The sequence below is a fragment of the Phalacrocorax carbo genome, chromosome 2 (genome assembly GCF_963921805.1).
Source record: "Phalacrocorax carbo chromosome 2, bPhaCar2.1, whole genome shotgun sequence".
Lineage (NCBI taxonomy): Eukaryota > Metazoa > Chordata > Aves > Suliformes > Phalacrocoracidae > Phalacrocorax > Phalacrocorax carbo.
In genome coordinates this window covers 44425366-44449754 of record NC_087514.1, presented here as the reverse complement: position 1 = coordinate 44449754, position 24389 = coordinate 44425366, and the positions used below count along the sequence as shown (strand labels likewise).

The window sequence follows — 24389 nt, the reverse complement described above, 5'->3', positions numbered from 1 at the left end:
TCCAGGAGCATAGCCAAGCCCTCCTATCTGTACACAACTGTGAGGCTGAGGCCTCAAAGGACTTAGTATTTCAATCAAACTGATGAACATCTTTTTTTTTTAATAGAATATGCATCACTGACTCCCGGCCAGATCACACTGCAGCCAGAAGCAGGATCCCAAGTCCATACAGGATGCTTTTATAAGGCAGTGAAAAATCATCATGACAAAACATTTACACTAGCTTTTCCTGGCTTCTAACAAGCTCTTAGCTGCTCCAGTCATATTTCATGTGGCATCTATCACCTATTAAGACAGAGAGCTTAGTATCCATTCTCCCAATGTATGCTTATGTCCTCACAATGACAGTTGAATTCCTTTGAGATATTACTTTCACAAAGGAAAAGCAGAAGCATGAATATAAGAAGATAGATTGGCAAAGCATTATTAAAATCAAAACACTTGAAAGTCATGCTGGGCAAAAATACAAAAGACACAGGAAAATGAAAGAATAAAATGCTCTAAGTGTGAAACCCATATGAACAGGAAATATTGAGTGGAGAGAGTTTATTCAATCCATTCTTGCCTCATGACCACATTACACAACCTAGTAAAATACTGCCAGTCTGTTGGCTTCGGGCATGAAAACTCCACATCTTCAGGTGATATCACCTTGGCAGAAAAAATCAAGATCTCAATTTGTTTATGCTCCCAATAGGCAGCCTAGCCTTTGCTTATTTTTAGAGTATATAGAGAAGCAGTGTAAATCAGACAGCAAAAATTGCTCCAGATCTTAGCCTAATCCAGGTCTACACCAGGGGGATCTACAACATCTCACTGCAGGCTGTACTGTAGGCAAGCGCAGAAAATGTGAAGTAGCAGACCTCAGGCTCTGCTTCACTGGCCAAGTCCCTTAATCTTTCTGTGTAAGAAAAAAAAGTCTTCATCAAGAATCATAATCTTCTCTTTTTGTAAAAATATTTATGCCTCTACAAAAACCCCAATAAAATCCAAAGCCAATTTCCCTCAATTACTAAAAAAATAAATAAGAAAAAAATCTCTTAAACCATTCATGAAAACTTCTCCATGGCAGGTGAATGTTTCAGGAAAATGTAAGTATATCCCACAGAACATAAAACCAGAAATGACTTTGTCTGCCAGTAAATGACATTTGTCAGATTTACATGCAGGTGCTGAAGTGCTCTCCACAACACACTTCAATTACAGTATTTAAAGCTTGGCATCTTCAGCCAGGTTTAATAATTATCTGTTTTCCAGACTATCCATTGTTAATGCAGAATATCCACTGTTAGTTTGTACAACATTCCTTGAAATGATATGTCACATGATGGAATAACAGGCTTTTCCCATTTTTATGTTGTTCTGCACTTCAAGAAGTTACTTAACAGAGTTAGGTGTTCAAATTACTATAACCTCGCAGAAATTATTTTATAATATAATACATAATCCAAGATATAGTCAATAGCAATGGTAATACATCTTATTATATCATATAATGGGTATATGACTCTGATCTGTTTTTTATTTATTCTGGTAAAGCCATTTTGAGATAATGCAATTGTCTGCTCTTCAGAACGGGCAATGCTTTAGAATTACTCTTTTTCCTTTACTTTTTATTCTTCTTTCCTAGTCACATTTTCTTTTACTTTATAATCATTTTCAAGCCAAATTATTTTAATACAAAGCGACACATTTCAGAAAATCTTGCATTACCAACCTTCTAACCAATTTTTCTTAGTCTAATATAGATTAATCTAGATTTTGCACAACCATCACACATACAATCTTATGAAAAGCTTAATTCTCTCGTATTTCATTTAACGTTATAACTATGGCATTTAGAAAACAAATGTTTTATTGTGTATTTTCTTCTTTCTGTCTGTAAAATGGCAGAAGAAAACTGTCAGCAGTGAGATGCAGCTGACTCTTCTATTATAAACCCAGATGCGGGCTTCTAAAAATGTTGTTTTAGCATGAAAATAGCCTGTGATTATTTTTTCTCTTTAAAGATCATTTCATGTTACAAACCTGCTTACCACACAGTATGTGTTAATAAAGTTTTAATTAAAAGTGACATTTAGGACAAGACTCTCCAAAGCTTCAACTTAAATAAAGGTTATATTTGTTCATAGTAGAGGAATAAATCTTGCAGTGGTCGAAATATCATGTTTCTACAAATATTGGACACTGTCAGCAAAATTGTCTCAAGTATTTGTTAAAATAGACGAGTCCCATTTATTTGGATGGAGCTTTTCTTTACTAAAAACTCCCTATAGTGCCTAAAAGTGGCAACCCATGTCTACTGTGACAATACTACAAGGTGTAACACCAATAGCAGTAGGTTTGCGTACATTCAGGAATGTCAAGATGGACTTAGTTTACAGAAAAATAAAATGTATGGTGATAAAAGTGTTAATAAAATCTTTCAAATGTAAATTCATAAACAAATTGATATGGTGTCAGAAGAACTTAAGCAACAGAGATGAAAATAGATAAGAAGAGAAAAATACCCAAGTAAAGTGATACACTAGAAACATGAGTGAATGGAATGACATTGCAATGCCAGGATGAAAGTATCCTCAGCATGATTTTCTTAGAAATACATAAAATCTTTACAGAAGCGGTGCTTTAAAAAAAAAAACAACACACAAAAGATATTCAGAAACCTTAATGACCCAAACCATCCTTCCTCTGCATGCCTTAATTTACATATGTAAAATTTCTGCAAAAGTTAGGAGGAAATGTATAGCCTCAGTTAAAAAGAAGAAAACACAAATAAGTCTTGCTCAAAATCAACAACTAAAATACAGAACAGTGCAAAGATAACGCATCCTAGTGGAGAAAAAACGTTCATTTAGATAAGACTACAGTGTGGTGTTGAGTAAAGCACAGGTGTTTGACTACAGTGTCATACATCAGAATATGTAAATCACGCTGTGAATAAATGGAGATTGAAGCATGTACCTAGAGATCTGATCCAGATATTCCTGATAAATGCAGACAGAAGTATGGGGTCACCACTGTGGGTGCTGTCACAAGTAGTCAATCCCACTCCCTGGCTAGGCCATCTGCCACACTGTGGTTTCATGATGCTCGGGAGAACGGCTCCTAACACAACCATCAGCACCAGATGACGTTACGCAGAGTTGAACCAACTAACATATACTTAAGTCTTAATTTCCTACTTTTGTTATTATACTTCAGCTGTGACCATATTGCACAAAACTCTTACTTCTGGGCCTGTGGCCGGACAAAGTTCTTACCCACAAAGCTAAGGATTTCCAGCAGCTTTGGCTATGCTGGAAAAGCTATTTTTCTTATGCTGCTATTCCATTGCTACCAGAATGATACTACTTTTATTCTGCAAATTATTAGCCATATTAAATTGAATTGAAATGTTTCTCTGGATCCTCATGTGGTCTCTGATACAGCACAGGGGAGTATGCAGTTCTTTGTTGAAAATGTGTGACATCTGTATTCCCTACCCAGGGACCACCAATTGATTCTGGGGTCTGTCCAAGAGTGCTCGAAATCCTTAGGACAGATTTGCGGTTGTGTTACAACTCAGTTCACAGACTGATATATTTAATGTATTTTCTATCGCAGCTTCCCATAGGGAGGCAAGAAAAACCACTGCTTTGTGCAACAGAGAGCAACTCCTTCCATCATTAACAATCATAAATCATTAAACATTTTCTATTATTTGTGTTAGAAATAACTGCCACATGAGAAAATATCTACTTAAATGATGTAATTTAATTCTCTTAGCCTCCTTATTTGTGGTTTCTACCACATAAACTGTATTGCTGCTTTTGTTTTGTTCTTTTTCTTCCAGTTTCCCATAATTAAAAGTTTTATTATAATTTCTAATTGTCTTAGTAAATTGTTTGCTTATACACACACCCCCACGCACACACTTTCCCCCACTAGATCCGCAATTCATTCCCTTTAGACAAGGGAAAATATCTATTTCTGTGCACAGTATTCCAAGACGTCACTGTGTTACTACTTCTGTTAAGTAACACACACAGTTCCCACTTACTGAATACTTTTATTTTGAGACTTTGATGTGTACATACTAAGTTCCACAGGGCATAGATGGAAAATGAGTCAATGTTCCAGACAGGAGCATTCCTTCCTGTATGCAATACTGCTGTTTGAAATTCAAAACTTCCCAGATTCTTCCAAGTGCTGTGTAATGAAGATTACAGTAAATTAGCAAAATTTTTTGCATTTTCTATCACTGTCTGCTCTAGCAGGTGAAAAATTATCTGGTATCTTAATATTTTCTGGGGAAAAAAAACCTCTAATAAACCCCCAAATCAACACTGCTTGGATTCACAGAGATAAGAGCGTCAGCTCAAGAGAAAATCCTGAATTAATTTACAACTGCATACCACTGCCATCTACTGAATGTAGAACATGCTGAATGTACTTATGCATACCTTTCTGCTCTGAGAGTGAAGTTTACTAGGCTTCGCATTTACTCTAACAGGAGCCCTTTCAGTTCTCACAACACAAAGTGTACTCCAGAGCTTAAGGATTACAAATAGAGTGCAATTAAGAATTTATAATTAATTACTTGGTCAATTTATCTTCTGCTTCTCCAACAGTAGGCAGAAACAGTATTCTAATCTCTATGGATTTATTTGCTGTCCATAAAATCTTTGTTTGGTATTTCAACTTCATTTATAGAGAATATTTGGAATGCACATTGTGATACATGTTTGTACCTCATTAGTCAAGTCCTAAAATGCTACTTCTGCTCCCACGTCAAATAAATGCTTCCATGCTTATTTACTTGTCCAGGTTTGAAACAGTGCTTCTAAGGATACTTAAACTAGTGACTGAACATTTACTTTCCCTGATATTTATTCCAGTAATATTTTTTTGATGTGAGCATGGCAAATAATACTCCTTTTGAACACTGAGTAATTGATAAACCCTCAAATTCTCCCAACTTTATTTATGAATACAATATCTGGTGTTATATATATAAAATTAGAAGTCTTTGTTCTGTCACATTCAACAGGAACTTGAGCAATAAAGTGGGCTGCGACATCAGTCAGTTTAGAAGTACAGTGGTATGACCCCAAAGAGAAAGCCTAACAGGCTTTCATTACAGCTGATAAAGTTTACCATGCCAGTCACCACTGGCAAGAGCACTAGATTAAAAAATAACAGTGTAATTCTTAAATGTGCTAAAGATGGGCATCAAAGGAAGCACCAACTTCTAAAATCTCAGTCTAGCATTTAGTCACAATTCCTATTTTTTCCCTCTCTTCCCTCTGCTAATCCATCACATGTAGTTCCAAGCATTCATTCTTATTCCAGAATCTCTACTCACCTATGTCATACGTTTCTTACTCATCCTTGCAAGCTTTATCTACATCAGTTGCTCCCTTAAATCCAGGGAGATTAATATTCACAGGGCATTCACAAGGGAATACTGCAATCTATTTGATTCTACCAAAATTTCAGTATTGCAAATATTGAACATTTTAAAAAATACACAAAGTATTGTACAAAGGGATTCCTAAAACTGACAATAAAAACAGATAAAGATACCTTCTACAAACTGTAGAAAGTGAGAGAATGATCACACTAAAAACATACAGAGAGCAAGGTCATACTGCTTTCCTAATTCAGAATGCCTTGGTTCTGTCTGTAGAATTACATGTTTACATGTCCTCATAACATGTTTGATGGATTGACATCTGTGCACTACAGTTTGGTGTAGATTTGAAATATTTAAAACTTCTAGCTTTTCCCTTTGTTTGGAATGGAATATTAAAAAAAAATTGAAGATTTCTAAAAATAGTCTTGAAATAGTTTGAAGTACTGCCTCAAATTCTACTCTCACTGATGGCTGCATAGTCCCCCTCACTCATCAACACACCATTAATATAATTGCAAAGGAATTCTAGAAGGGATTTTGGACTCGGATATTTTTCAGCTATATTGTTATTACAGAGACCCTCAGGTAGGTACCAAGAAAACAGATGACTAACTTTAGACACTTGATGTCAGTTGGATGTATAGCCTCTGAGCAATGAGCAACACTCTGTTGTAAATAATATGGAAGATTCTGTACATACTATAATATAATATGAATAGTAACTCAAAAAAGCAAGGCTAAGTTGACTTGGAAATTTCTGTAAGAAGAAAGGGATATTTATGTATCTCTGCCAACTGATAAATGGGCAAGACAAGTCTTATATTAGCTAGGCACATTCCAGTTCTTCGAAAAGGTTGTGAACAAGATTCTAGGATGTGTTGCCTAAAATAGCAGATAGATGGATTTAATAAATCCAATAGGTTCCAGCCATATGATTCTAAATGTGAAATACTAGCTTTAATTCAACAAACAGCTATCTCATTTATGTTCTATGTGCTATGATCTCCATTAGGTCATGGCCTATGAGCACCTAAGAGGGAGGAATTTCTCCTGGAATCCCTACTACTCCCACCCCCACGGAGTCCTTTTGATTAAATGTTAAGTCTTACATAAAGACTATGCAAGTTTGTAAATATATGACGATGAGCCACGCAAAACATGGTCTTTTACCCTTAGAAGAAATATGTTTGTTTGCTATAGTGTTTTACTGCTAGCTTACTCCCTCATTCTTTGTTTACTGCAAACCATTAAATGGAGTTAGTTTCTGAATTAATTCAATATATTTATTACTACAATACAAAGGAGTACATGGAATTAGAAATTAAATGTCTCAAGCTCCTTGCCACATTTCTGCACAGGGTAAATCCATAAGTGCCACCTTATTGATTCAGCTATTTTTTATTAAAAGAATAGCCATTATTTAGCTCCTTTTTGGTTATTTCAGATTGTAAAACACTGCTGTTTTCATGAAAAGTAATTAAATGTTGGTGTACATTATTAGACAAACAACTTTACAAACAACTCACTTTTTTTCAAGTTTCTCTTTCCAAAACACCAGGAGCACAATTGTGATGCTGCTTCAGAAGGTGTTATGTGCTCATCTGGATGAGAAACTACACATCTTACTCCATTCTGCAAAGGAAAATAAAAATTCTACATTTTCTTCACTGCTGCAGTTTCCTCTCCACCCATCTGTGTTAGAAAGTTAATGAAAGTGAAGTTTGTCCTCTGTTTTTTAAGAAAGTGAGAACTTGAGTCCCATAATCCTTGTACCTCCCTATGGGATCTCACAGGACATAATGAAAGCAGAGTGTCCAGGTCAAAGCTGCTGTGCTATTACAGCTAATATCATGGCACTCTTGCCAACACAGTCCCTCCCAAGCACAACCTGTGGGAGACCTGCCTTCTTTCATGCAAGTGCTCTGAGACAAACTTTTGTCTCTAGCTCTTTTTTGTGCTTCAGGTGAAATCAGTCCTTCAACAGAAACTTTCAGAAAATCATAATGGTAGAAGGAAAAAAAAGCAAATACACACAAATTTTGCTTGAGTTTCCTCTTCTTCATTTTATTATGCTGCTGCTTGGGAAGGATGTAGAAATTCTTTCCTTTGTTACCCAACTTTTGAACTTGAACTTACAGGACCGTATTTGAGACACCACAACTGCTCATGCTGTCGCAGTTTCCCACCCTCTGTGATCCACACCACCGTACCATGATAAAGTGAAAGCACCTGCGACAGTACAAGGGAGGAGGCTGCAAAACTGTCCAGAAGTAAGACAACAACAGTAGAAGAAACAGGCATGGAAGCATTTGGTGTTCATCTTGCATCACTTGGAGCACCTACACAGGATACAAGGCACAGGAGAAGGACACCTAGTTATCATTCCTGCCTTCACCCATACCTAGGTCTATTCTTCAGAAGCTATGGAGGAAAACTATTTTTAACTAAGTCCCTCCAATAGTCTTAGCAGCAGGGAAGGTTGACTTGCAGTCATGGGAGGGTGATAAAGACCTGTTCGCATCCATGGAAAGGACACAGCTAGCCGCTGCCCCCACTCTTCCCTGCCCACCCCCTACTCTTGCCTAGCCATTGCACTTTGCCTTCTCCCCTCTCTGCGCTCCCCTTGGCCTCCTCGCCTTGGCTGGATTCTGCCAAACTGCAAGTGGGAACAGGGAGTGACAGGAATAGTTAGCAGCAATTGTTGCTATGAAGACAACTAACAGCATGAACAGTAATTCCAGGGAGACCTTCCTACCTCAGCAGAGCAATGACTATTTACAGCCTGAAAGGGGTTGCCAGCCTCCAGTTCAACGCTGTCTTAAGGACAATGGATTATCCCTAGGGTTGGCTCCTCCAAGCCTGGGCACTGAACTGTGGGAAGGACATAACCTGAGGCTGGAGGGAGCTAACTCACTCAAGCTACAGAAGCAGCATTTAATCACATCTGTAGTGTCAGGATAGGTGAAGAGGGGATGGGGAGGATAGTTTTGCCTGCTGTGAACTATTCAGGGTTTACAGCACTAGTAATATTATGTTCCTCCTCACCACCCCCCCCCCACCTTTGATTTTTCTTTGCTTAACTCAGCATTTGTGAGGAGAAAGTAATTGCTTAGTAAGTGCTCAGAAACTGTAGTTTCATTTCTCAGGAAAGGAAGTCACACCTTGTTGCTGGTTAAGACTGCAGTAATGGTGGTATTATCATCATGAGCTTGGAGAGGCTGAACCTTGGCTGGCCAGGGGACACAGGTGCTTGCCACCCTCTGATGCCCTCTGTGGTGTGAATGCAGAAACCAGCACCTAAAAATCACCCAATCTAAATCAGAATATTTCCCACAGTATCTTCATAGTATGTCCAGAAATATGATACTAAGTAATGTCTCTCTGCTCCATTCATTTATAATGTCATCAGTTACATGCTGTACCAAGAATCATTCATCGTCCAGCCAGAATTTGTAGAAATACATGTCAGTCTGCAAATTGGCTGTAGATCTTTCCAAACATTTTTCTTTCTGTCACCTCTCTACCCGTATTTCACTCTGTCAGTAGAACTATGTGAAGGTTCTTAGTCAGGTAATGGAAATGTACTTTCACTCGCACATGTGAAGCCTTCTCCCAAAATCTTTCCCTTCTTCCTGAGTGTAGGACTGTCAGTCAGCTCCAGGTAATTTAATTTTGGTTATAACTAAACAATCCTTTCAAGTTTTCAGCCGCCACTGCCTTTCTACTGATAGTTTTCTCACTCCTACAAAGCCTTCATGATTAAACATGGGGTTTTTTTTATTTAATAGAGAAGTTTAAAATGCTAAAGGAAACATGCTATACTGTAATGATAAGAGAAAAAATGTTTTATTTCCTTTTATTCATAGAGGTAACAAATATCTCTTATATGTTCATTAAGGAAAAAAAAAAACCTTTGCTATAAAGTTATAAGTCTTTCAGAACTACAGTTTCCAAGGGGATTATAAGATAATGGGGCATAGGTCTAATTCTGAGACTGCCGGAGCTGAACGTAAGACTGCATGAATCTATGTCTCAGTGGGTCTCTGAAATTGTCTGAACCTGGAGTTCCAATTTCCATAGTTAGAGTCACAGAAGCCATTGTTTGAATGGCAAATTTTGAAATAAAAACCAACAGCAACTAAGGAAATGCATTCAGCTTAAGCGTATTATGTCTACAGTAATAAAACACAAAAAAGTTGTGTACTAGCAGATCTCTGGATTCCCGACTGGTACAAGAAATGACAGTAGGAGCTGTCATACTCTCAAGTAACGCAGTTTTGAGGGCTGAAAGACACTGGAAGGAGAGTACGGCCTGATTCTGTTCTCCTTGATTTCAATAGAAGCAAAAACAGGTCCTCAATCTGTGTGTAATTCACATGATCTGCTTAGCTAAACAATTAAGTCACAGCTCTGACATCTGATATTTATTTTAAGTTCTTTGAGCCAGATTCTCTTCTCTGAGCCAACCCTTTTTTCTATTCTGGTGGCACAAAGGCTATAACAACCGTGGATTTTCCCAGCTGGAGATTCTCCCAGCATGGATAAGTCTTTACCTGGCTGGCAAAACCAGCTTTCATATTATTACCTCCTCCTTTGCACCCCCTGAACCTTAGCCATCTTATGCGAAAGAGGCCTGGCTACAGCCCTCATTGCCGTGCTTCAGATACACTGATCCTGCATCCTTGGCTCTTCAAGTTCAAGCTATCCAGTTAATTTTAAATAATCCAGAGGCTATTGTAATTTAAGTTAAAACATAAACTGCTATGATGCTCTTTGTGCAGTATTTCAGAAGAGATACAGCTAAGGATCTGTCCAAGGCACATTACCAATGAGACATCTCAAAAGCTCTGAACCCTTAAATTATAGGTCAATCATACTGCAAGGTCATCCTTAAAGAAAAGACCCTCAGTCCCAACAAGCCAACTTTTTAAACCCCACTTTCCACCTGAAGAGAGCAGAGGCTAAGGGGTACCCCGAAGACAGGTTCAGCTGAAAAAAGTCACAGAGTTTGGTTAGAGTGTCGACCATTGCCTGAGTGGGGAACCTCGTGGTTAACAGCTGCTTCTTTTATGTTATTTTAGGTTATGTACCCAATTAAAAGATCATTAAATGAGACTAGTGTAATGGAGATGGAAAAAATCAGGATGTAGTTTAACACTGCTCTTACTTGAGTTTACTTTAGGCTATGTCCCAGTGTAGAACTGATCTGCTGGGAAATGTGAATCCTCACAGAGGGACTGCACCATAATTATGCTGTGGGAAGCACTGGAACAACACTAAGCCACTGTGAATCATAGAATCATAGAATAGTTTGGGTTGGAAAGGGTCTTTAGAGGTCATCTAGCCCAACCCCTATGCAGTGAGCAGGGACATCTTCAACTAGATCAGGTTGCTCAGAGCCCTGTCCAACCAGACCTTGAACGTTTCTAGGGATGGGGCATCCACAACCTCTCTGGGCAACCTGTTCCAGGGTTTCGCCACTTTCATTGTGAAAAAATCTTTCCTTATATCCAGTCTAAATGAAGACAGCACCAATTACTCAAACTTCATCCACCTCTTTGAATATGCTTACATTGCCAAGGATCTGACTCGTCTCAAGATGGGATGTGCTTACATACTAATCCCTTATGCCTGTGTTCATGTTTCATTACCCAAAATCTGGAGCTTTCCAGAAAAGAAAGCTCAGGCATATGCTGATACACTATGTAGGCCCAAGCTCTTACCCAGCAGCGTGCACTGGCCTGAGTGTCACAAACGGGTATTTTCACATTACAGTGTAGACTCTGCCTTGGATAGCTGACGAGGCATTGAGTTCAGAACCAACTGGAAGCAGGAAGCAATCAGATCCACCAAACATTAAAAAAGTAGGTAAGTATGGAAAGTGTGTCTAGTCTAAGGAGAAACTGAAGTTCTACTTGGGCTTCTTGCTTCTTTCATTGTATGCCCTTTAGCTACACTACAGTTGTGCCCCACTTCTGGGCAGAATCCTGTTCTCACGTGTCAACTTCAATGAACACCTACAACGTTCACAGAATAGCTACCTACCACATTTGACTTCCAGACATGCACTGGGATATAACGGCCCAGCAAAGTAGGCTCACAGCTTTGTGTACCAACATTTTTGGCTAAGGAAATGAGTCAACTTGGGAGGTAAACAACATCAAAGAGAGTAACTCAGAATGCAGCAGCCCCTTCTGATTCAATGCTTTCTAATCAGCCACTTTCCAGTAATTCATTAAGACTTGAACAAAGAGTTTGAAACATTGGCTTCTCCTAGGGCTTCAGCCAACAGTAATGAAATTATAACAGGATATATTTACAAGGTTGAATATCCTGAACTCAGCTATAATGATGTTTATTAGTAATTCTTCCATAGCTGCTCAGAAAGCATATTTGTATTAGTTAATCCTTGCCTGTGGAGACCATTATATTTGTTTGACAAAAGAACATTAAGAAGCATGAATTTCTTTTTTTTCCTCTCCGTAAATCCCCGTTTCCATCAGAAAATGCTATGGGATCAAGAAATAAGCCAAACGTAGTGTACACGATTACTTTTCTCCTATTACTATTAGCGATCACTCTAGAAAACAGAACTGGAATGGATCTAGATCTAGACTAACATATTCTAACAAGCTTTACCTTTGAAAAAGAAATGTGAAAAAGAAATGTAAAAAATAATTTAGCAACTATACTTCACATTGCAAGCCTCTTGAACAGCACCACGCACATACAGATAAGCACTATGTGTGTAATCAAAAGTATTATTTTTCTTTACTCCTCTGTCGGAGATGTGAGCATGGAAAACACTGAAATATGTATCTATTTTGAAAAGTATAAGAAAAAATCTCAAAACAGTTACAGATTTGATGTATCAGTTTATGCAAAAGAACTCTTTTTTTTTCCTAAGAGATTCTAATAAACAGCTTAGGATATCCCTCGAGCAATTTGAATGGGAAAATGCATGGCATTATGAAACCCTCACTATTTTGAATACTAAGCTGTGAATATGTACTTAACTCATTCCAAGAGGAAAGATGTATTACAATACTAATTGTTCATTAAACTATAAAAGGATAATTCACTGAAAATAATGAAACAGATTGGTACGACTGCTCAAACTATTCAAGGCATTAATTTACTGAAGCTACCTTTTCTTATTAATTTTTTTTTTTCTGTAACAGGTAACAATTTCCATTCCTTCATCTATCAGCTATTTGAAAACACTAAACCATCAAGGCGGACATTTCAGCTGAATCCAGAAACTCCAAGTTATGCCTGGAAAGTTATTGGAGAGCTCTTGACTGAAGGCAGAACCACTCTTAGAATGAGATATAGAAACTACACATTGATAAATATGAAGAGGAAATTCACTTCTTGAAATTCTGCAGCACTCTATGCAAGTATTCTGTTTTAGTTATCATGGCTGCTAATAAATGTAGATTCTGGAATATTTGCATAAATTAAACACAAGAACAGCTGCAATACATCAAAAGCAATATATGAACTAGTTGAATCATCTGAATGAAAGCTGATGACATGTGCTTAACTGCACACAAGCCAAACTCAGCAGTGAGAAACAGGCAAACTCTATCGGAATGAAAGGAAATAGAATTGAGTTTGCCAGAGCTCAATTAGACCCTGCTCTTTTTGAAATATGAATAGGCTCCAGGTTGATTGCTGTGCAAATGGTAATGTTTAACTGTGCTTTACATTTCCTGTGCTTATTTTAGAAATGTTTCTATTTCTTTCCAAATTAGAACAGATTCAGAACTATCATAATAGTTTAATAATCCACAGTTTCTCCCTTTAAGTGCCTTATCCTAAACTGTTATCTTAAAGGTGTTCCCAGTGAATATATGCCATGTTTATGCTCAGGCTAAGGTCATTTTACTCTATCATAGTTACACAAGGAGACATCTTATAAATGATAATTGGGATCAAAATATTCTGTTTGAGTGTAACATCTAAATACATCAAATGTAGTGAGCTATTAAGACATACTGATACTGGAGGTCTTATCTTTGAGGATCATAAGCAGGTGTAAAATGCATGCAAGCCATATACTTCAGTGGGCCAAAATGTGCTGTGCAGAAAGTGCTGGCCTTAAAAGAAAACCAGAAAACACTTTCCGTATCCTGGGACTGAGCAAGTTTAATGTTTCTCTCTTTATTGATACTGCTCTCACTGTTATAATACTCTGGTACTCTGAGATGGAGAGTGTAACTGCAGAGAAAAGGAACTGTTACCATCAATATTCAAGAGGTTTTCTATCTATTCTTAGATAACACATATCTTGTTAGTATTATTTCATCTCCAGATTCACTCCTTGTTTCACAACTTGCTCTGACAGGAAAGGAATAGCTATCCCAGACAAATGTAAAGAAGGAGAAGCAAGACTTTTCTGGAGCTGCTGCTCAGTTCCTGGTCAGTTGACTTTAGTATAAATGTACAGTTTGGAACCATTTTAAGGATTTCAAAAGCTCTGGCTGTGGCTTAGATACAGATCCTCTGTAGCCCCATGCAGCTGAATCGTATACGTACACATGGAGTGACTCCACCATGCAGGTGATGTAGAGTTACCCTGCTCATGAGCAGTACATCTGGGTGTTAAATTTGCTCTACCTGTGCAAGTCTTACCCACACAAATGGTTTATTATGTAGTAAACCCTTTTCTGAAAGTCTGAAAATTGCCTGACAACTGGAAAAGTGTCTCGTTACTGAATAAAGGGGGGAAATCTATGTATGTTAACTTCACATGCAAACTTGGGATTTGATGATACAATAATGGGAAGCACAAATTTTATGGGGTATCTTGCTAAATTAGGACTGACCAACAGGTCTGTTCAAACTTTAGGTCCCCAGCATAATATAAAAGTAATTAGCCGGCTGTAGATTGTCTTCTGATACAGAAACTTCTCCAGAGACCACAGAAAATCCTCATATTGGTACATTTTGGCCATGACTCTTTGTCCACCGTGTAAAAGATGAGTTCTGAAAATAATTTTCCTAAATTTCCTGAATTAAAATTTCAGTGACAAAATAGAAGCCTCTCATGTGTTAGGCATGCTATGCCATTAACAGACAAACAAGAAGTAACTGCTCTATCGTGATTACAGTAATAACATCACAGCTATCTCCTAATCTATTTTAATCCAATGGGATTTAAGGGTTTTACTAATTTAGTGCATATACACGGTACTGTCACGTATACTGATACGGATGCATTTCCTAACATTACATTTCAAAGGTTCCTTCTACTGAAACGCATCTCATACAGCCTGATGTTGTAAGAGGTAAGGGTTAAGGAAAAAAAGTGTCTGCCTTTTCCAGTAGGTTTTTATTTTCCTTTTCGCCTTTATTTTACAGGTTCAAGTAGAAAGGAGAACATAATCTAAGTAGCAAAGCCTTAATTAGATTTGTGCCATGTTACTCCTGAAGTTTCCCAAAACCAGCAAGGAGCATGACAATATTTGCTTTACTGATATAACTTGAAAAGTTTTACTTCAAGCCAAAGACAGATTTCAAATCATCTAGTAAGAGAACACATACTAACATGCAATCTAACCAATTTACTTGAATTGACAAAGAAAGACCTAATAGATTTAAAAAAAAAAAAAACAACCTTGCAAAAAAAAGCTGAAATATTCTTAGGATGCAAAGATGTGCCTTTACAATAAGTGGTTTGGGTTTGATTACATAACCATTTAAACTGTATTCTTAACAACAAAATATTAGGATTTAAAAGTAGCCATAGTTTGTACTTCCAAACAGTATTTTCCATTGGTGTTAAACCCTGTATTAAACAAACACATTTTTATCCACTGTTTTAGCAAAATCAGTGAAGCAATGCACATCAGTGCTTTTTGCCCAGCAGACACAATAAAACACAGGATAATATAAAAATGGCCACTAACCAATAAAATGCTTGGATTCTTCATGTGTTAAATCATATTTTTACCCTAGAGTTAGAGAGCTGCACCCTCCGTATGTAATCAATATTCAATCAATTCTCTCACTGGAGCAACTGTTTTCCAATTGACCGACATTAAAAATGCCCAAAACACGAATGAATGGCCTGTAGGACTTCCACTAAAGTAGTAACCTCTAAATCACAAGTGACAAAATGAAGCATTCATCCTTAAATTGAGTAGAAAAGCCTAACCATCAACTGAGGCTAACACAGGAGATCAGCTGCACTTTCTCTAGCAAAATGCTTTCCATCATGTATCTTCTCCTGATTTCTAGTCATTTTGCAAGTTGTGTTTTGACATATTTTCTTTACCAGGGTTAAATTTTGGTTGTGCTCTCATGGGCAGGGAGTATATGCAATTGCTTAAGTGTCAAAATGAAGAAAAAAAATGTCTGAGAGAACACATTTTTTCCCAACTAAAATAATATATCATCTCACACTGTGTAACACTGCTCATGTGTCCATATATTCACAAGCCATTACATTCTTTTCTAACAGTCTGCCTTAATATTCTCCCTCATCATCAAAATCAAATGCAAGCAACAAATTATCAAAGCTGAATGCTTTTACTGAAAAAGAAGATATTTATTATGGCTACTAACGTGCACTTTTTTGGCATGTTTTAAAACAAGTCTTGCAAAGTTCTAACATAAGATTTGCTCACCTTTAAGTAATATTTTTACTTTAGTGAAAAGTACTAGATAAACACGACTGAAAGTTTTAGTTCTTTAGAAAACAGGTAAGAATTAGTAAGAGGGATATTTTCTCCCTCCTACAAACTACTTTCAGGTCACTTGGAGAGATCCTCTTTAAGAATAAAATGATCCCAAAGTGGACAGTGGCCCTACATATACTTTAGCCATGGAGCCAGCCTCCCCCTCTCCCTGCAGCTTTCTGGTGGCTATTTTCCTAGATGGTGCGTTCTTCCTTCAGCCCCTCATTGATTATGAGGTTTTGCTTATAGCTTTGCACAGTGACTACTACTATACAGTGATTTTTATGCTGTTCTAAGCACTTGGGAAAACACAGTCTACATTTAGAAGTCACCTTCGTGACTTTCATATCATTTGTAGGTCCAAAACACCACATCATTCTCCCTGAAATAGCTCTCAAAACCCATTAATTAAAAGATGAGTGTGTGTGCCTATAGGTAGGTAGGTAGGTATAGTTACACTCCCCATCTTTTATAATCTTCCTCCCTGTATACATACATATTTAAAAATCTAAGTAATTTCCAGACATGAAGCAGTGTATTTTTAAGGCTAAAGCCTATCTACCAAACAAGAACTGTATCACAAGGCCTTACACCTGTGTACTACCATTCTCCCACCTCTCAGAGGCTTTCCCTAGCAGATTAACACCTGAAATAACAAACCAGTAAAACAGAGACCTGCCATTCTTTCTTGATTGAAAATCAAATTTCATGTCTACAGTAAAGAAAAAAAAAATACATCAACTCTTCAGTTTGGTCACAGGCTCAGGGCCAAGCTAGACTAATTCAAAATGCATGCTATAGTTCCTGAGTTACAGTTATGCACCCGGATCTCTTTTGAAATGAAATTTCTGGTTTACTTGTTATTCACCTCCCTGCATATTGGAGGAGTCTTGGTGCACTTCAGGCCTAATTCTGGTGTAATTCAGTGAAAATTTTGGCATTAATTTTTCTGGGGCTAGAACTGTACACGAATAATTGCGTCCCTTTTCATGCTAAATACATTTTTTTCAAAATATGAAATAGAACTAAACCAAAAATCAGTTGATCTCTCCAGGTTGAATAAAGAAGAAATCTCTGACTTTTTAGACACAATAGCTCAATAAAAAAGCTTTTCCATTTGCTGACATCATACCTTGCTCCTGGCATGGCACACCGTCATCTGAAATGCTTGATGGCATTCCAGCATTCAACAAGGTTTCTCCCTTCATGAGCCAGGGCAGCGCACAACGTCAGGTCAATTCTGCAAGGTATCAAGGACCCTCGGTTTCCACTGTGATTAATGAAGTAAGAGCAGAGCCCCTTGGAGAGCCAGTGTCATAATTTCATTTGAAAGACTACTCTGATGGACTTCACTATTTAAATCTCCATGTACGTAACAACTATGTTTTGTCTTTGCTCACTCACCCATCAGATGTCATGGCTGGTGCATGGCTTGACATTCTCCACTGCAGTAAGGAAGACTTCTGGCATATCCTAGATCTCAGACGTCTTCTGCTCAGTGGCCTAGCTCTACTGCCTGGCAGTCATGTTTGCCAAACACACAATATCGCTCTCACAAGGCATATTGCACAATACACCTAAACACCCAACCAGCCAAGGAAAGAAATGCAGCAACAGGGTTACAGGTTGTAAAGGCATCGTAAGCATGAAGGAGCTGGAGACAATGACAGATCCAAAAACTTGCACAGAACTGAAGGCTGAAGGAATATACACTCTCTGCAGCATTTGGGACTTAATTAAATTAGAAACTAAGAAAGTCAGCATGCAAACTAGAGGCACTGAGATCACAGACATCTTACACTTTGGGGAACTAGTACAAAGGTAACACTTTCTGGAAGGAAATGCTGGTGATATATAACAGCTGAGCTGAATGAAAGGCAGTAAAGCCAAGGCTCATTCCATTCAAAATAGCAAAAATGGTGGAAAACAAAAACCAAAATATGCTTACCAATAGAAATACAGTTACAAATATGCACTTGTCAGTATTAAACCTATCGGTGTGTGGAACTATATATTTATTACTGGAAACAATAAGTAACGGGTCACTAAAAACTGGCCGATATCAACTTGTTTAGGAGAATTTATCAAGGAAAATTTGAGGATGGCTCAAATGGCTCAAATGTTTTCAATATATTTAATGAAAAGTAATTCTTTCTCCTCACCTAAATGAAATGCTATGTAACAAAAATCTACCCTGCCTACTTGTGTTTTTTGGGTAGAATTAACACCTAATCTTGGTATGAGCAGAGATAATGGGTATTTCCACTGAACTCATGGGGACTGTTCATATTTCTGCATCATGAAGTGGTGAGATTCTTGCAGCACCTCTGATCCTGCCCCAGTAACCACTGGCCTGGCAGCATATTGTCCTATGGCATATATACTGCTTCCAGTACCCAAGCCAGTTGCCCTGTCCCGTGGAGACTGCCATATAGATGTTCTGCTGAGAAGAATAATATCTGATGATTCATTAAGTTTGTTAATTTATGAGAATATACTGTCTTCTAACTAATAGATCATTAATACGCAGAGTTACATTTTATTTGCCTATCATGTCTGTCTTAATAAGAATAAAGAAAAATAAGTCCCTTAACTGTTTGGAATATGGATTATATTAAGCCTCTGAAAGCAGAATATATCTGCCTGGTTCTGTTCCAGAAATGCTTACACACGAACTTCACCATAAAAATAATTTATTAAAAACTTTGGATGTGGACTCAGGAATAATTACTATAAAACAACAAAATTCATTTTTATTTTTAATGTAACAGTTATTCTTCTTTTAAATCAATTTCATCCACTATCTTGCTAATTTCTGAGGTCATGTCTGTTTTGGTAAACGTGATTTTGGAGAAGGTAATTTGTATTAACTTTTGTCTTCTTTTAAGCCTCCTCAATGCCCAGCAATTCCTATTAACACAATATACTTTTAAAAAAAAAAAAAAAAAAAAAAGCTGTCTTATTAATAGGAATAACATTATAATATTTGAACACAAGTATTACAGCAACTTTGTGTTATGCCGTGCCATACGTTTTAATTTCTTAGCGACAAAGCTTACATTCCTCAGTGGTGTTCTTTTTTTATTCCAGATCTGTAATTACATTCACTGAAGTAGTTTAGTATTAGGCACAGCACATCTTGCAGAATCAGGGACTTCCAGCTGTAACTATCACTACACGTACAGGAGATTTTTTAAGTGAGTGAAGAGAACAAAACTTTTCTTATGCCTTACATAAGGTTACATGTTTTTGATTTAATGGTAAACTAAAATAAACCTCAGATATATCTTTCAAATCTTGCTCATTATGAATAATGGTTAAATTAACACCATGTCATGGGACAACTTACAGTTTTCTTCTGCTGATGTGTAAGAAATTTTGGCATAAAACTGGAGTCTTAAATTTAACCTCAAAGTTTAAATAGTTTGAGGGCTAACTTCTCATCTCTGATATGTTATTCTAAATCTGAAGTAGATATGCTCAGGAGGCTAATTTGAACATACTGGTAAATTGAGAGCAATATTTATCTTCATTCCTTCATGCTTGAAAAATAACTAATCAAAATGTTTTTAAAAGTTTTGCTGGTCTCCCAGCACAAAGACAAATTTCAGCCCCCTACCCCTTGTAAGTTTAGAGACCTCATTTCTCCACTATAGTGGGGAATATGTAAGGAAAGAACAGTTAATGCAGACTTTTTTATTTCCCAAGACGTCTTTTAATCTAATTACCTGGAAGCTATTTTGGTTCTGCGGGAAGTGTTTCAATAAATGTAACAAAGAAAATCTGCAAAGAATGATGAACTATTCTAGTTCCCCCAACGTGACATTAAAAATTGACTTGATGCGGAATCCACTTTTTGTGAAAATATATATCTGGCTTCTTCATAAAAAAAAAAAAAACTGACCACAGTTATGCATCAGAAACAGGGGATAGTTATGAAAAAGATTGCCCACTGAGAAGCTTTCATAACTAAGCTTAAAACCTTTATTAGACACTTAGCACAAAAAACCCCACACTCAAGCTTAGAAACTTCATGGAAATCAGGCAAGTAAAGGATGTCGTGACAGAAAATTTCATCCTGTTAGATATAATAATTCAAAGGAACAACCTGTATTTTTAGTGACAACCTAACAGAAATTCCAGCAAAAGATGAAAAGTGCTTTTTAGTTAGTTGGAATACATTAGTTCTTCTTAATATACTCTTCAGAGTAAATGCTCACTCTCATTAATCAGGTCACCGAGAAAAACAGGGACAGATCTGTGTGAGATAAGACTTTTGAACATGTAGGGATAAAAGAGATAAGAAGTTAAGACAGCTAAAGTGATGGTGAAACTGGTATCTTTATTGCATATGTGGGTGTCCTCCTGGGTCCTACAAGATACATGATACAAATATTCATACGGCCAAGAAGCACAAAACATGGAATATATCCCTGATTATTAAGGGGAAAAAAAGACCTAAAGAGTAATTTCCAGGTAGATCACAGCAGCTCACTGCCCCGACATGGCAGGGCAGGTTTGAGTGTCCCTCCTATTTCAGTGCTGCCATGCCCCTTTGCCCTGCAATGAACCCACATGAAGTAGAGCACCGCTGCTATTCCCATGACACAGCTCTAGGCCAGGACCTGCCCTTGAACCGCCTGCAAGCCATGTTCAGATGGGGCATCACAGGCCAACCACTCTCGCTTTCACATCTTATTTATGCATCTGTAACGGAGTGGTACATGTAGGATGTCTGACAGGTAGTGTCTCATTTTTCTCTTTGCAGTCCCATTGAAGACACCCTATGATGCTGTGCTTTTCCACTATGGCCTGAGCTAAATGAGCAAGTCCCCATCGCAGTAAGGAGGAGGTCCCATCCTCTCCCTGCCCTCGCTCCTGGTCATGTGCTCCAGCCACTTGCCTTGTGCTGCTCCTAAAATTCACCCAGTGGCACTCGAGGCCAGCTCTCCTCGCTATGCAAACAACTAACCAAGCCCTCAAATAAAATAAAATAAAATAAAATAAAATAAAATAAAATAAAATAAAATAAAATAAAATAAAATAAAATAAAATAAAATAAAATAAAAGGCGTGTGTGGAGGTGCTGCTCAGTGAGTTAAATTAGCTCATCGTGTGGTTAGACTAAAGCTAGAACCAGTCCTGAGGGTGAGGGAAAGAGAGAACAGGAGAGGAAACACATTTCAGACCTCCTGCTCTCTAGCTTGTTGATAATACAGAGTAGCATCCTCAGAAATGAAAAGAAAATAGAGGAAACACACAGAAATGATGTTTCTTTCATGCTCTGTTCTGTATATGGCACTGTTCTGGATGCTTTTTGTTTCAAACAAAAGCAATTGGACTGCTCAATTTTCTTTTAAATCAGACATTTGGGGTTGATTTTCAGCAATAACAGACAATCCAAATATATAACTCTGGTTTTATATGCTTGGCTGAGTACTCAGCTGAATGCCACACCTTTCCTGACCTATGGGAGGATAAGCCATTCTCTTCAGCTGACACTCAGGTACTACCGGCCAGAGCAAAAAGCTGATGTTCATGTCTTGGTGCAAGGGTTATAAGAAAACGGTTGATATAAGGAAAGCTTTGTCACAGTTCTCTGTCCCAAAAAGCAAACACACACCACCACAACAGGTACTAATTTGTAGCCTTGGTGTTTGTTCTTAAAAAATTGAATTAATATGAAAACTTGACCAGGTCTGCCCTTTCTAGGCTGGAGAGAAATCTCCCTTTGCGGCTGCCCACAGGACGCTGCACCTACACCAGGGACAACTAGAGAACTTCTCTAAGGATATTCAGCAGTTCCACCCCTTCTGTATATAATGTAGTTACTAAAACTAACAAATACTAGAAAATAAAGCCTTATTATGATTAATACTGACGAATTCAAGAAAATTCCCCTTCAAAGTTATATAAATATTATGAAATATTTATGCTTTATATTTTATAGCTCAATACAGTTATTTAGCTAGGAGTAAACATCTCAAATGGGAGATACTGTTGTCCACAGTAGATTTCCTCCCCAGGCCACCTGATATCAGTTACTATTACTCTCAAGTTTATACTTTTCTTTCCTTCATTCTCTTGAAAATAAGACATATGTAAGGCTTCATGTGTTCTGCCTTAAAAAAAAGCCTTTTAGATTTTCCCTGGAAAAGTGTACGCTGAGGGTTTGCTCGCAGCACATAAAGAATTCAAGCCACAGTAATTGCTCATGATCATCATGTTGATAACCAGCAGCATCCCTTCCTGTCAGCAGACAAAACTGTGGCAGTCGGGTTTGGGCTGGCTTTCCCTTAACTACCAGAGACTTAATGGTCTGAAAAAGCAAGAATACCTGGAAGTTCACAGGAACACTACAACCCCTTCCTGACGGACCGCTCAGTCCTTGGGCAGATCACACTCAGCAGAAGCTTCCAAGGTCAGAACGTTAATTACTTTTTGCTTGATTTGTCTTGTTTTAGTCCAGTTTCCTTAGACTGTGCAGCAATCTCACTGTGCAGGTGCCTGCCCTACCAATCAGTTACTTACCTACTAACCTCTGAACTTGTCACCTACCTTCAAGTTTTTCTGAAATGGAGTTTAATTCCCTTTAAAATAGACCATTGGACAGAGAAGAGCAACTCTACCAGTGCGACTTGGGGAGGTCTCCTGCATCTCAGCTTCACCTATTACCAGCCATCAGCCACAAGGGCGCTCTCCAGGGACACAAATCCCTAAGAAACCAAACTTCCCTAGTTTCCCTCACCTTGGTTTATCTCCAGTAGGGTCTCTGGCAGGCAACAAGAGAAAAATGTTAGTGGGCTACAGCCAAGAGACAGTCACTATAATCTCCTTCTTGCTGAACTGGACCATCCTAACTAACCCATCTAAACCCCTCAGGCAGCTCCACTCCAGTAGTAAATGTTTGGCGTGGCTCTGCATCAAAACTAGCTGTGGCAGGTGATCTGCTGCCTGGTCTCCTGGCCAAGCAGAGTCTGTGAACATCACCAGGCAGCAGTGCTTGGCCCTAAACTGTCCCTGCTTGTCACAGCCAGGCCTGACTTGTGCCAGCGCTGGAGAGATGGCTCCCTGCCCCAGCCTGAGCATCCTCCGGAAGGTGAAACAAGCCCCCATGCCGAGCACAGCCCAGATCCCCCGCACCTACCCTAGAAAACCCAGAAAAATGCATCACACTGGAAACAGTCAAGTTGAAGACAAAGTTTAAAGGACTAAGTCCAGACAAGTCTCTCTCAGATCAGCCATTTCTCCTCTGTGCAAATCAGAGGAGCCAGTCCTAAGTCTGGGGAGAAATGGGGCTTCCTCAGAGCTGGCTGTGCTACTGTAACACAGGGAAGGAAGTTGGGAGGCTTGCTCAGAGGGGCTGTAGATCAACAGTGGCCACAACTGACCTCCCAGCAGAAGGTGCTGAAGCCCGAGCGACCCTCTCCCCCCTTGTGTCCTAGAGCTGAACTCCTGCCGCGGAGCTGGGCCGGGGCATCACGCCGCTCCCCGTCCTCGGCCCTTGCCACGCCGGGTCCCGCACGGGAGCGGGGCTGGGCTGCGCTGCCCTCAGCGGGGCTCGACCCCAGCAAAGGCAGAAACCTCCCCGGGGGCTGCCGCCTCGGAGACGGGGAAAGCGGCCCCCGCTCCGCTCTCCGCTCTCCCCCTCCCGCTTGCAGCGGGACGGGGCGGCGGGGACGGGACCCGGAGCGGGCTGCATCCCCGGGCTCCCTGCGCGGGGCGGCGCGGTGGCTCTTACCTCCGTGGCGGGCAGCGGCGAAGAGCCGGGGCGGCGGCGGGGCGGCGGCGGCGGCGGCCGGGGGCGGCCGGGGGGCGGCGGCGGCGATGGCGCGGGGGTCGGGCGGCGGGGCGCCGCCGCTGTACCGCCGGGAGATCACCCGGTCCCGCCGCGGCGGGCGGGGCGGCAGCGGGCGGCCGCCGTCCCCCAGGGCTTGGAGGAGGAGGTCGAGGAGCGCCCCCCGCTCGGCTCCGGCGGCGGGTACGTCCCTGCCCTCGGCGCCCGGCGGCGGCGGGGCCGAAGCCAGCAGCAGGAGCACGATGGCGGGCAGCGCCTGGCGTTTCTTCGCCCCTCGCATCTCTGCGGCGCTGGGAGGAGGCAGAGAGCGAAGACGGTCAGCGCCAGGCCCGGCCCGCACCCCGCCCGCCCGCCCCCCATGCCGCGCCCGGGGGCACCCCCGCGGTGCGCGCCCGCCCGCCGCTCCCGCACGCCCGGGGAGCCGGCGGAGGGGGCGCAGCCCCGCGGGGACCCGACGGGCCGCCACCAGCTGGCCCCGCCGCGCCTCCCCGCCGGCCCCCGAGCAGCCC

The 24389-nt window shown here is 39.7% G+C and overlaps 1 protein-coding gene across 1 annotated transcript in view; it reads right to left on the bottom strand.

Annotated features, from left to right (window-relative positions):
* Positions 1-24160, bottom strand: part of ALKAL1 (ALK and LTK ligand 1) — a 36201-nt gene extending 12041 nt beyond the window's left edge. The window contains exon 1 of the mRNA XM_064445443.1: positions 23824-24160. Coding sequence (XP_064301513.1) covers positions 23824-24160 — 337 coding nt within the window. The remainder of the gene's footprint in view (positions 1-23823) is intronic.
* Between the last annotated feature and the right edge of the window lie 229 nt (positions 24161-24389).